This window comes from Typopeltis vanoorti, chromosome 19 (genome assembly GCF_054136105.1).
Source record: "Typopeltis vanoorti isolate ZY-2024b chromosome 19, IOZ_Tvanoo_1.0, whole genome shotgun sequence".
In the NCBI taxonomy this organism is placed as follows: Eukaryota; Metazoa; Arthropoda; class Arachnida; order Uropygi; family Thelyphonidae; genus Typopeltis; species Typopeltis vanoorti.
The window spans coordinates 50,538,743-50,552,051 of NC_143567.1; the positions used below are offsets into that span (position 1 = coordinate 50,538,743).

Genomic DNA, 13,309 nt, shown 5'->3' on the forward strand with positions numbered 1-13,309 from the left:
TGCCATACTGGCATACTATTGATTATCTCCTTCAAAAGACAGGATCAATAGTATGCCAATATGGCACTACACAACAGATAGTTGCCAGTCTGGTTAGCCGAGTGGTTAGCGTATCTGCTCACCAGCCAAAAGGCTGCAGGTTCGAATCCCAGCGTGGGCATTGATGTTTGTTTGTAAAAAGTACTAACGGTGGTGGTGGTCGGCAGTAGATGCCGTTGGTGTAGATGATGAAGGTAGTTGCAGCTGGTGGAGTGGCAGAGACAGAGAGTTGTAGAGTAAGTACCCTCCCTCGATGAGTCTTTGGACTCCCTGGAGGTGTTATGTAATAATAATAATAAATAATAATAGTTATGTGGTATCATGATTTTTTGATATTCAGAGTTGAATTGGTATGTTTACAACATGATCTTGGTTCCTCAGAAACTTTTCTTCTCATTCTTTTGATCTCTAAATAATGTATTTATTCAGTCACAAAAAAAAATGTGTGGCTGTGCAACTGCTGTTGCCGCTTATCTACTCAATAATATAAAATGATAAGCCTTTTTTGTAACATTTTTGCATCAAGTTTTTTTGTCAAGTTATTTCAAACGTTTTGAAACTCAAAGCTACCCTGAATGTCGAGTCATCAGAATTCAAGGAGAACCGGCTTACCAGTCCGGAACTCGGGGGGGAGGGGGTTCCAAACTGGTAGGCATCAGGGGGAGAGGAGCTCCCCTTTTATATATATGTATATATATAAAAGAAGTTTTATATAGGAAACACACAACCAGAAGCTCTTAAATATATATATTCTAAGAGATGAATGGCAAACTGAGATCTGTAAAGCAGATCTCATTAGACTGAGTTATAATATAATATTATGAATACATACAAAACTAAAAAATGTGGAAATAACATCTTTCTCTAGGTAAAGCTATTGGCTTAAGTAAAAAATAGTCCTAAGAACTTAGAACTTTTTTTTTACAATACAGTACATACTTACATATTTACAAATAATTTTTATTTAATGTTTACTGCATTTTTTTATTATTTTTATGCATTTACATGAATAAATCATAAAAGCATAAGATGTAAAATCTTGTTTTTATGATTAAAAACACTCAAAATAAAAACACAGAAAATTTTCAAAATGAAACTGGCACTATAAAAGCATAATCAATGTGACAGATCCATAAAGATACCTTTTTTGGAAGAAAAAAACTTCTACATTTTTTTTGGAGGGGGGGGGGGGAGTCTTTCATTCACCAGGGGAGAACTGGAAGAACAATAGTGAAACAAACAAAGGTTCACCTTGTGCACAAGAGAAAGTTATACAAACATTTTATTTTGGTTTAAGCCAATAAAAATGCAATTTGGTTAGCTAAATCCCAAACTATCAGCCCAGCCCATCCTCATTCACAATATCCAAGTAGATACCCATCAACAGAGTACACCACAAGAAGGTGAAAATTACACATTAGGATAGAAGTCCCGGTCTGTTCTCCATATTTTTTAATCCAAGAATTTTGCTATATCTCCTACACACATTCCTAAAGATAATGACAAATATTGAGAAAAACTTATAAAATTCCAAGAGATTTTGCAGACATCATATATATATATATATATATATATATATATATATATCTGGTCACTACCCAGACCGGTTTCAACCTTTATTGAGGCTTCATCAGTGAGTAGCTAGACCAAATTAATACCAAAGGGTATAGCAAAAAGAACTTATATACTCTGCTATATGAGTTATCAAAAAGGTGCACCCATTAAGTTACTTAAATATAAAGAGCCAATAGGCTTCATTTCAGTGATATAAACATTATTTAAATTAAGGAGATATTAAATCCCACATTGTTTTAAAACCAAATAAGAAGCTCAAAGATTGGAATCAGAGAGTTTCATGCCGAATATAGTATAGTAAACTATAAAAGTATCAGCAACTACTAGCATGAGCTAATGCACGTAGTCCAAGTACGTAGTACAAACTCGGGCAACTCGCAGCGAACAGCAGCCATTCTCATTCATTCCAAACCTGCTAGAAATATCTCTAATGCTGAATACAAGGCACTGAGATAGCTTAAAAAATAAAAAAATAAAAATAAGACCATCTTAATAATGAAAGCAGATAAAGAGAATGCAACTGTAGTATTTCAAATATGTACATAAGATGAATGAACTAATTTGTGATGTCTACACTTATAGACAGAGTGACCCCCATATGAACTATTCATAACAAAACCAATGATTTAATAAGATCTTATGAACTGGCCTAAGGAAATCAAAGAACAATCACATCAAAACATCCCACATATTTATGGTGTTCCTAAAATACAAAGGAGAGTACTCTACTTACTAGACATTCACCAACTGATGTAAATATTTATCCACTTCTCTTCTGTCTCCACATGTAGGAAAAACATCAATGTATATAAAAAAAGCCAAGACTTCATAAACAAAATAAAATACATTAAACTGGATTCCACAGACATCAACAAGTTTGGATGTGACAAGCATGTTTATCAATGTTCCAAGAGAAGATCCCCGTATTAATCTTAGAAGATATTTTCCAACCTGATGGTGTCGAACTCTTCAAACATTGTCTAGAGAACACTTTCTTCAAGTTTCAAGACTTCTATTATGAACAGACTGAAGGCCTAGCCATAGGCACATCCATTTCACCACTGCACTTGGCATTTCAAGACATTTGAAGAAATAGTCATCAATATGTACCACACCAAACCAAAACTGTGGCTTAAGGTATAGTGATGATGTCTTCATCATTTGGCCAGACTCAGAAAAAACCTCCACAAGTTTAGCAAGTTTACAGAATTCCTAACAGTTAAAACCAGTAAATACAATTTACATTCTTCTTCAACCCATCTGTCCCTTAGGATGAGTTGTCCTCTGATAAGGGATCACAGCAAAGTAATGCAGCTGGCAAGCCATTCCTCTGCAGCATCCCCCTAAGGGTAAGTATTTTATGCTTGTAGATTTGTGTGTTCACAGGACTCGCGTGCCTGTTGTGAGGGATAAGAAACATGGGTTTCCAGGAGGCAAAAACCTTCTCTCTCTCTATATGAAAATGGCTAGCTCATCATTTGATTAAAAAGATTGGATAAAGGTTCTCCATGTTATAGACGGGATTTGAGCCCAGGTCTTTCCAACCAAGATAAAATAATAGACTCATCTATACCAACTGAGCTGCAGAAGAGACTCAACAATTTACGATTATTTACTGTTATATGACACCTCCAAGGGGTCCAAGGACTCATCACAGGAGGGCGCTAACTCTACTCCACTACAAACATCTCACCGTCTCCCACTACACACAGCTATCACCCATGTCATCTACCACCTATCACCACCTCCAACAGTATTGTTTGTCTGTAAATTGTGGGTGTTCTCATAGCTAATTTGCATACGTGGGATGAAAAACTCAAGTTTCCAGGAGAAAAAAAAAACTCTGCTAGCTCTGTATGAGATTGGCTAACTTTACATTAGAAGTAGAAAAAAGACGGCGCCCTTTCCTTCCTAGATGTTCTCATCTCAGTAGAAAATCATAGTGATCTTTCATTTGAAGTCTACAGGGGGGAAAAAAATAAGCCCAATACTGGATGATATCTACATGCCGCATCACACCACCTGGTACAAAAATGAATCATCATCAAAATTCTCAAAGGCAAGGCCATTACAATATCCAATGATGATAACAAAAAAGAAAAAGTAATAAACATATCTTAAGGACATTCTCCTAAAAAATGGATACGATCTCAGAACTACAGCTTCTTAAGCAGGCATCACATATTATAGAGAATACAACAACAAGACAACTACAAAGTATTTTTTCTTTAACTTACATTAAGAATGTTACAGATAAAATAGTGAACATTTTAAAAACAATACAACTTAAAAGTTGCATTTTGACCACTACAAAAAATATCGATGATGTTAAAATCACCAAAACAACCCCACCCATCTCTTAAATGGCCAGTTTACAAAATATTCTGTACTTGCAGCATTTGTTACATTGCACACAAATGGATTGATTTGGAGAAATTTGTCAAAAAGAACAAGCCAAGGATGTGGATCAAAAATAGGCACATAAATCAGGACTGGCATTTCACAGCACCAATGAAAAAGACCAAGTAAATTGGCAACTCATGAAATTGCCATACATAGAATTCAACAGCTAAGTACATAGATTTAAAAAAATGATACATTGTCCTACTCAATGTAAACAAACCAAGGTCTCATCTTAAATCAACTATGGGCAGCATATTTACATATTAATGAATTAGGCTGTGAGAGAAGTTATACAGCACACTGCAATAACAAGCCACGTGTCTGATATCTTGCATGATATTAAACATCTAGTTCAAGTTTAATTTGAATAAAGGCAGTTGTTAATTCAGAAATCTCTCTGAGATAACTTTTTTTATTTGTTTTTTAATCTGAAGTACACAAAAATGTTGTATATAACTAGTTATTAAATAAAGTAAAGTTGTACTAAAAAAAAAGATTGTAATGTTATACTTGTAAGACATGAAAACTATCTTTTTTTTTTTTAATGTGATTCCCAACCAACAAAATTTTGTAAACCTATAATACATTAGTACATGGGTTAGCTAGGCGCATAATGCTTCATTCTCCAGAAACCCTGCTCTAGAGACCAAACACAAAACCTTTTCAAGCCACCAATAAACAGAGTGGTGTCTCACACTGGGTGATAAAATTCATCGCCCACCTAAAGACAGTCACGAACACCTGTGAAATCATGCCTATGGTGGGATTCAAGTCCACATCCTGTTTGGTTTGGACAGCAAATATACTAACCGCTCAGCCAACCAGGTCATCTACTAACAAACTATTTCTGTTTCCACAAGTTTGCTAGAGTGGGAGTTGACCAATAAAATTTACACTTGACATTGCACAGGGATTATACATTTGCACCTTAAGTTATACAGGCATTATACATTTACACCTTAAATTATACAGGTATATACAAATAGGATAAAATGAAATATTACCCTCTAGTAACATCTCTACACCAGGCCAAAAGAGTTTTTTCTAGGTTTGTCTGTTGCAGTTCTTGTGATACGCTTTTAAGAACACCGTGGACCTAGGTTGTGTTATACAATACATTTGTTGAGAACATTCATTTTTTGTTAAAACATATTAGTTTTGTTGGTTTATATGTAATAAACATTTTGTTAAATATAAATTTTCTTATCATCATTATATTAACTAAGCATCTTCAGCATTGGATATAAAAGAAAGGAATCATTTCAATGCTGACAAGCTTTGCTACATTTATATTAAAGAAGATGACAATAATGACTTCAAATATAACATTATGTATAGCACATTTTGTATACATTTATTACTGCCAGCAAAGCAAATATTGTTAATTGTTACTACTACTTATTATTATTATTATGAAACAATGCTGCAGTAATTAAGAACCAAATTAAGCTCCATTTTATGTCGATTACATAAGCATGGGGTATATAACATACTGAAGAGAAGTTCAGTATATGTAACCCAAAAGATGAAGTTTCAGATAGGCATAATTTGTCGTGCAGTCAGACTGAATCTTGTATCTGATGTGACTAAGCCATAAATAACATTTAAGGTTTAGTCACAAAAAATGTTATGATGCCTTGTTATGATGGCTATGTTATTTCAAAGATGCTACAAGTTACATTTTCATTTATGTATTAGGTCCAACAGCCAATTAACTGCAATGTGATTTTGTTTATCATAATACCATTTTTAGTAATGATAGGCCAGTTGAACCTATTTCCATAGCCTGTTGTCATTTAATGTGTATGTTCTCTGAATGGATGGCCTGTTTCACATTACATGAAAAAAAAAATGCTTTCACAAGTAAGCCATGCCATTTCTCTATGAACATAGTGTGCAGAAATAAAAACTCAGGTGACTAACTCACTTAAAAGTTCTCATAAATATTTCTGTCATAGATGGGATTCAAATTGGTTCTTCCAACTAAATTTAGGGTATCATCATAACTGACTATAAAACTGACTATACAACAATGATGCTATATAATGCCACACTAATATCAAAAATGAATGAAGAAGTATAAAACAATTGTTCATAATTTTCTTATGAGCTTTTAAGCCTATGGAACACAAAAATAGAGTAAACTATTCAAGTTGCTGTTAAAAAGCACAAATAATTTCAAAGTCCAGAGAGTAGAATGAAACTAGTAGTGCTTTTTTAACAAATAGAACAGTTTCCTTCATCTTAATTGGTAATAAAAAATTATATTACATATGACTAAGGTCTCTTAGTCATATGTAATATAATTTTTATTATATTAGAGAGACATATGTATGCTACAAAATTTAGGTGGATTGATGCAATTATACAGAGATTCCTCCATTATCAAACCACAGTGGGAGAACAATTCTTCAGTTTGATTTTTTTTATGTGGTTCCCACCCACAAAAGGTTATTAGCAAACCTATAGTCTACTTGTGTACTGCAGGTTTGTGGCATTCTGTGTAAATGATGGATATTGGCATAGTGTGTAGATAATGGAGTTGTGGGTTAATGGAGGATTAAGTAGTGCAGATAGTGGGTTGTGTGGAGTGGCATGCCCTCCCTTGATGAGTCCTTGAAAGTGTCATACAATAATAATACTAAAAATAATGGAGTTTCAGAAGTGACATTTTGGCTGTTTTCATTTTGAATTAAGGTTATTAAGGTTAATAAGTTCCCTTCCCCTCCCCTACAGCCTATATTTTATTTACTTCTGTTATTTCCATCAATGAGATGATGAATTGCCAGAACAGGGACAGTAAAAGAACAAAGGTTCTAACAAACAGCCTTACTTCATGCCTGTTTTCACTATGAATAGATCTCCCAAATGGATGTTGCCAATCATGCTTGCTGACATGTTATGTAGCAGTCTCAAATAAAAACGTTAGTGGATAAGCAATCTTTGATAGAATTTTCCAGAGAGCTTCCTAGTTAATGGAGTCAAAGACTTTGGTCAGACTGTTAAAAGCAAAGAAAAGTGGGCACATTTTGCTTATTGCATTCTTCTTCTTGGAGATGTCACACAGTAAAGATTGTTACGATTGTTCCACAGGATGACCTGAAACCATACTGAGATTCTGGAAGAGATGCAAGAATCAACAAGATCCGCTAAACAACAAACAGTGGAGAACTTGATATAAACAGCCAGAGGCTGCCTTATCACCTTTTCTGAATATGGTTATAATCAAAGCACTGTATATCATCAGGTATATCTTCTGTGTCAAATCTAAGCAAAGTTGATGTTATGCTGATGTCTACATCTTTTTTTGAAATTTCAAGAGGAATTCCATCAGAATCAACAGTTTGGTTGTATTCAATTCAGTCAAAGAGGCATAGAACTGAAGTCATCCCTAACTAGCTTTTGGAAAATGTTGAGAAATTCATTAATAAGAGGTATGTTCTGATTGAAAAGATATTGTTACCTCCAACAAGCAGTAATTGAGGCAGTGTCCAACTTTAAGAGTGATGTGCCATCCTTTGTGAGATTCAAGCCATGAATAGGTCAGCAGAATGTTTGCTAGCACTAGAGAAACCATGGAAGTCTCAGGTGGCAACAAAGCGTTGTATTTACTTAGATTTCAACTATCACTGATTTTTCAAATGTGTTCTTCTTTGTACCTCTGCTTTTATTTCATGATGTGCCTCTTTTTTTTTCTTTAAAGGACAACCATGTTTCTTAGACTGGTAATCAATCATTTCATTGCAGGTTACAAAAATGAAAGACTTAACTGCCAGTGCCGCTTACTGTCCTCTCACAAACTCACCATATGCACCTCAAATCCTATTAGGTCAATCCTGATGGTATGCTGAATAATACAATGATCAGTTCAACAATCAGCAAATCACTACTCTTGCAAGAAGAATATCTTTGCTGGCTTAAATGTGTGAGGAGATGGGAGTACAGTTTCTTAATGTGTGGAATGAGTTTGAGGGACGAAGTGAGCTGTATGAGAGTGACAGACTGCATTTGAGTGGTTATGGTGTGAGTCGCTTGGAGAGACTGCTGCTAGAAGGTAGAGAAGTGAATAGAGAGAATGAATCAGATCGAGTGGGAAGTGATGTGGAAGAGCGGGAGAGTAAGACAGGAGAGATTGAAGAGGTGGTTATGAATGGGGAAATGAGCAGTATGAGTATAGAAAATAGAATGGGTGTGCAAGAGGAGCAGGGAAATGGGGAGGCTCAGACACAGCATGAGAAAGGTGGATGCTCCAAGAGGAGGTGAGCATGTGTAGGCAGGAAAGGAATGGGATGACCAGGGATCAAGAGGAAACAGAATTGAAAGGGTTTTAAAATGAAGAAGCAGAAAGGGAAATGCCACAGGTGAGCATGAAGAGATCACAACAAATGAGTGGTGTCAGTGGAACTAGCCGTAGATCTAGAAATGAGCTGCTGTGTTTGTATACAAATGTTAGAAGTATAAGAAACATAGCAGATGAAATGGTTGCACTAATTGCGTATGGATATGGAAATGTACAGGATATGATAGTACTACATGAAAAATTTACATCATTACTAACTTCATATCTACAATTTTCCTCCAGATCAGTCTGTTACTTGTCAAGACTCCAATATTATTAGATCTTATATTTCTGTCCTCTAAGGCACTTTGTACCATATCAATCCACCTATATCTTGGTCTTCCTCTAGGTCGTTTTCCTGCCAACCTGGCAGAGAACACTTGTTTTGCAAACCTTTTCTTGCCCATTCTGTTTAAATGATCATACCACCTGAGATTAGCTATGCTAACGCATTCCTGGATGCTGACAATGTCAAGTTCTTTCCTAATATCCTCGTTTTTAATATGATATTGCCATTGATGCCATCTGTTCACGCCTCTAATCTTTCTCAGGATTCTCATATCTCTGGTCTCTAGTGTTTTACTTCTGACCCAGCTCTCAGATCAATAAGTTAAAACTGGTTTAAATTTCTCTCTTATTACATATGAATTTATTCAATTGACTTCCTACCATACCAGCTTTATTGATTCTGTTGTCTATTTCCGTATTTAATTTACCATCTTCAGTAAAAATCGAGCCTAAGTAGGTGAAATGTTTTACTTGTTCCACAGGTTCTCCATTCACAATGCAGTTGACATTTTCAATGATTCTGCCTATTTTCATTGTCTTTGTCTTTTTATTGCTGACCTTCATACCATACCTTCTGAACTATGCAGTGCAGCCACTGCAAGAGTTTTATACCACCATACTTCAGCATTTCTGGTCGAATATCATCTACTCCTGCTGCCTTTCCACATTTTAAGCCTTTGATGGCTTTTTCTACTTCAAGTATGGATATGTATTCCTGACTATCACTGCTTGTTTCATTTAGCAATTACTCAAAGTAATTACTCCATACTTCAAGGATCTCTTTTTCTCCCATGTTTATGTGACCTTTATCATCTCTAACTCCATTTACAGTACTCTTTCCTCCATTTCTAAGCTTTTTCAACAACCTCCAAAATATTTTGCCAACTGCTTGATATTTATTTTCTATGTTCTTGCCAAAGTCCTCCCATGACTTTTGTTTAGCTAGTTTTACACAGTGTTTAGCTTTCTTACATTTCTCTCTTTATTCTCTAAAAGCACAAGCTGACTTATTAGCCAGGAACTTTTGATATGCTTTCTTATTTTCCTTCACTGCCTCTTTAACTTCCTGTGTCCACCAGGGAGTTCTGATTTTTCTATCCTTGCAGACAACCTCACCACATGCCTCTCTGGCTGAATCAATAGGTTTTCTTCAAGGCTTGCCAATGAATCTCTAAAGTTTGGGTCCTGTTCTCAAACTCTTTCATTTTTTATTCAATAATCTTTGTGTATTTTAGTCTACAGTTCACATCTGAGAGCTGCTCAACTTTAATTCGCTTTAAAACTTTCTTGCATGTTATTCTTTTCAATATGAAATTCAATTTTATCCTGCTCAAGACTAAATAGTGATCATTTCCAATTTCAAATCCTCTGTACACTCTGGTGTCCTGCACAAGTGAGAAAACATCACTATCAACAATAACATAATCAATGAGACTTTTCTTATTCCTTGCCTCTTCTCTTCATGTGAATTTGTGCACATTTTTATGCTGGAATATGGTGTTAGTAATAACCAGTCCATGTCCTGAGCAGAAATCCAACAAATATTTGCCATATTATTAGCTTTGCTCTTTTCTCCAAATTTTCCCAATATATTTTTGTATGTCTGACAATCATTACCTACTCTGCTATTTAGATCCCCAACAAGTACCAACTTTTCCTTTTTCATTGTGTCAGATGCTTTCTCTAAATCCTCAAAAAATTCCTCCACTTCTACCTTAGTAGAACCTTCTGTGGTACCATAGGCACAAATAAGTCTCATTGTCCAGTTCCCCATTCTGATATTTGCCCACATCGCTCTACTTGAGACTGCCTGCCATTCAAGAAGATTAGCCTCGTATTTAGTGTTGAATACTATGGCTACTCCTTCTTTTCCTTGATTGTCATTGCCTGACTATAACATCTTGTATTTATTGCTCAGAAAGATCTCACCAGTTTTTGTCTTTTTTGTTTCAGTCACCCCTATTATGTCGATCTGGTACTTATCTAATTCCTCAGCTAGCTCCATTTCTTTGCCATTCAGGCTTCTTATGTTAATAGTACCGATCTTTAACTCTGGTGATGTTGAGTTGAAAGTAAAATCTGGACTTCTTTCATTCCTCTGTGCAAGCTCCATTCCTTACTCAGTACACCTACACAAAAACATAACTGCTTAAAATACCATGGCAATATGCCCTATTTTGATCAGATTGAAAAATCCAATGAATTACATCACATATGACAGAACTAGAGCCAGCACACTGTCTAATCACTTAGACACAATTAGGTCAGCAGAATTAATGTCTTAATTCTGCTGACCCTAATGATTAATGAAGAAAATTCTATCATTCATCCAGTCATCTGAAACAAATCAGAGAACATCTTTAGATGCTGCGATGAACTCGAGAGAAGAACTGCAGAATCTAGGGAAATCATTCTCAGTCCATTATATCTTAACATTACCACAGCTATAATCTCTCTGATTGTAACTGCACTGCTCTCCAACTTTAGCATTCAAAAGACCATGACCGTGTACAACGATACAGTGATATCCAAAATGCCTTCAAATGTCAGTAATACATTGACAATTTAATTTATAGCTTTCTCTTGCAATTTTTGTGTATTTCTCTTTTCACGTAACATACCCAATGAAGTATTCTAAGAAGATGGAACTAGTTGTGCACTTTAATTAATTAAAAAAGGGTGTTTCTATTTTTATCTCTCAGCTTCTGGTCATTTAACATACTTCAAATACACACACACACACACACACACACACACACACACACACACACACACACACACATTTCTTCTACACAGAGCAGGCTGTGTAGAAGAAACAGATGTGAATTGTAGATGTGATGAGTTTCTGATGGATATGTGTTGTCATGGAAGCATGAAATGACAGTAATGACATGAAATGATAATAGAAACTACATTCAGTATGGCCAAAAAGTAAACAAGTTAAAAAAAAAAATTAAATAAGTCAACTGCAAAGTCAAGAATAACAGGCAATATGGAGTGATGAGAGATGATATGGCAACAGCATACTGCCTAATCATCTATCATATGCACTACATACACTGAAGGATATTTGTGCATGCATGCTAATATATGCTTTTAAACATTACTGATATACTGAAATATGTTAGTAAACAAGATAGAAATAAATATTTACCTGCCAATGGAGAATAATACTCCAGACTAGCCCTAGAGTTAATTTAGGATTACCATCAACAATATCATTGGTACTGATATTAACAAGTTTCACCTAAGTGAAATAGAAAATTAAACATATCTATGTTTAAAGTGTGTGGTATTATAATACATAATAATAATAACAGTAATAATAATAATTAAGGAAAGAAGAAATGGGATTTGGAAGTTGAGCAAGAAGAATAAATCACATATTTAAACTGAAAAAAATAACAGAACAAAGTACTGAATAACCTATACCTAAAATTCAGACTTCACCAAACTTTTGATAGTACAGATGGAGAAATGTTATAAAAAATATCAGAGGTATATGAGATACCAAACAAAATAATGAATATAATTAAAGAAATTTATTGAAACAGTAAAGAATGAGTGCAACATAGGGAATAGACTCTGAGTGATTTACAATGGAAACTTTTGATAGTACAGATGGAGAAATGTTATAGAAAATATCAGAGGTATATGAGATACCAAACAAAATAATGAATATAATTAAAGAAATTTATTGAAACAGTAAAGAATGTGTGCAACATAGGGAATAGACTCTGAGTGATTTCCAATGGAAACCGGAGTCAGGAAAGGAATATTATCCGGAATGAGTTTTAATATAGCCACTGAGTGGATCTGAATCATGAAGAGACCCACAAAAACCAGAAATGAATTAGGATAGATGTTCACAATATTCTTGAAGAACTGGATTTTGCTAATATAGAACTAGCATGAAAAATGTAGTTCATCCTTGGCTTTTGGACACCAATGTATTTAAGAACCTGAGTGAAAAAATATATGAGGATGTTCTGAAAAGTTCTCGGCCTCAACCATAGATGGCAACACTATCAGCATGATTTTTTTTTTCTTTCTAAGTTAGTACATCTCCATAAGCATCCATGTGAAATTGCAAGTCATTCTATCAAGTAGTTTGTTTTATACAGCTGTCTGAAGCAGAATTGTTGTCTGTATCCCTTGATATGGATAAAATTGAGTATCGTGCGGTTATAAAATTATTTGTAAAAGAAGTTTAACACCAAAAGAAATTTGGTGTTAAACCAACAGTCTTGAAGACTATCCACGTGAATGATATATATTTAGCAATATATAAAAGCATATATTACATCCAAAAAGTAATAACACCAGAAATTATTGATGAAGTGCATGATATGGTATTGGATGACCAGCGAGTCAAAGTGCTTGAAATTGCTGAGACTATAGGCATTTCAAAAGAACGTATAGGATATTTTTTGCATGAAGAATTGCATATGAAAAAACTTTGTGCAAGATGGGTGCTGTGCTTGCTCACAGCAGATGAAAAATGCACTCGCATGAAAATCTCTGAACAGTGCTCGGAGTGTTTTAACAAGAATAAAACTGATTTTGTGCATTGATTTATTACTATGGATGAGACTTGGATTCACTATTGCACACCAGAATCCAAACAGAGTCAAAACAGTGGATAGAAGCCAGTTGTTCAGTAGC

At 34.8% G+C, this 13,309-nt stretch overlaps 1 protein-coding gene across 1 annotated transcript in view; it reads right to left on the bottom strand.

The window, feature by feature from the left end:
• Dys (Dystrophin) overlaps nt 1-13,309 on the bottom strand; it is a 923,162-nt gene that overhangs the window by 859,950 nt on the left and 49,903 nt on the right. Inside the window, exons 5-6 of the mRNA XM_090409612.1 lie at nt 11,799-11,891; nt 5,022-5,113 (exon numbers count right to left, since the gene is read on the bottom strand). Coding sequence (XP_090265738.1) covers nt 5,022-5,113; nt 11,799-11,891 — 185 coding nt within the window. The remainder of the gene's footprint in view (nt 1-5,021; nt 5,114-11,798; nt 11,892-13,309) is intronic.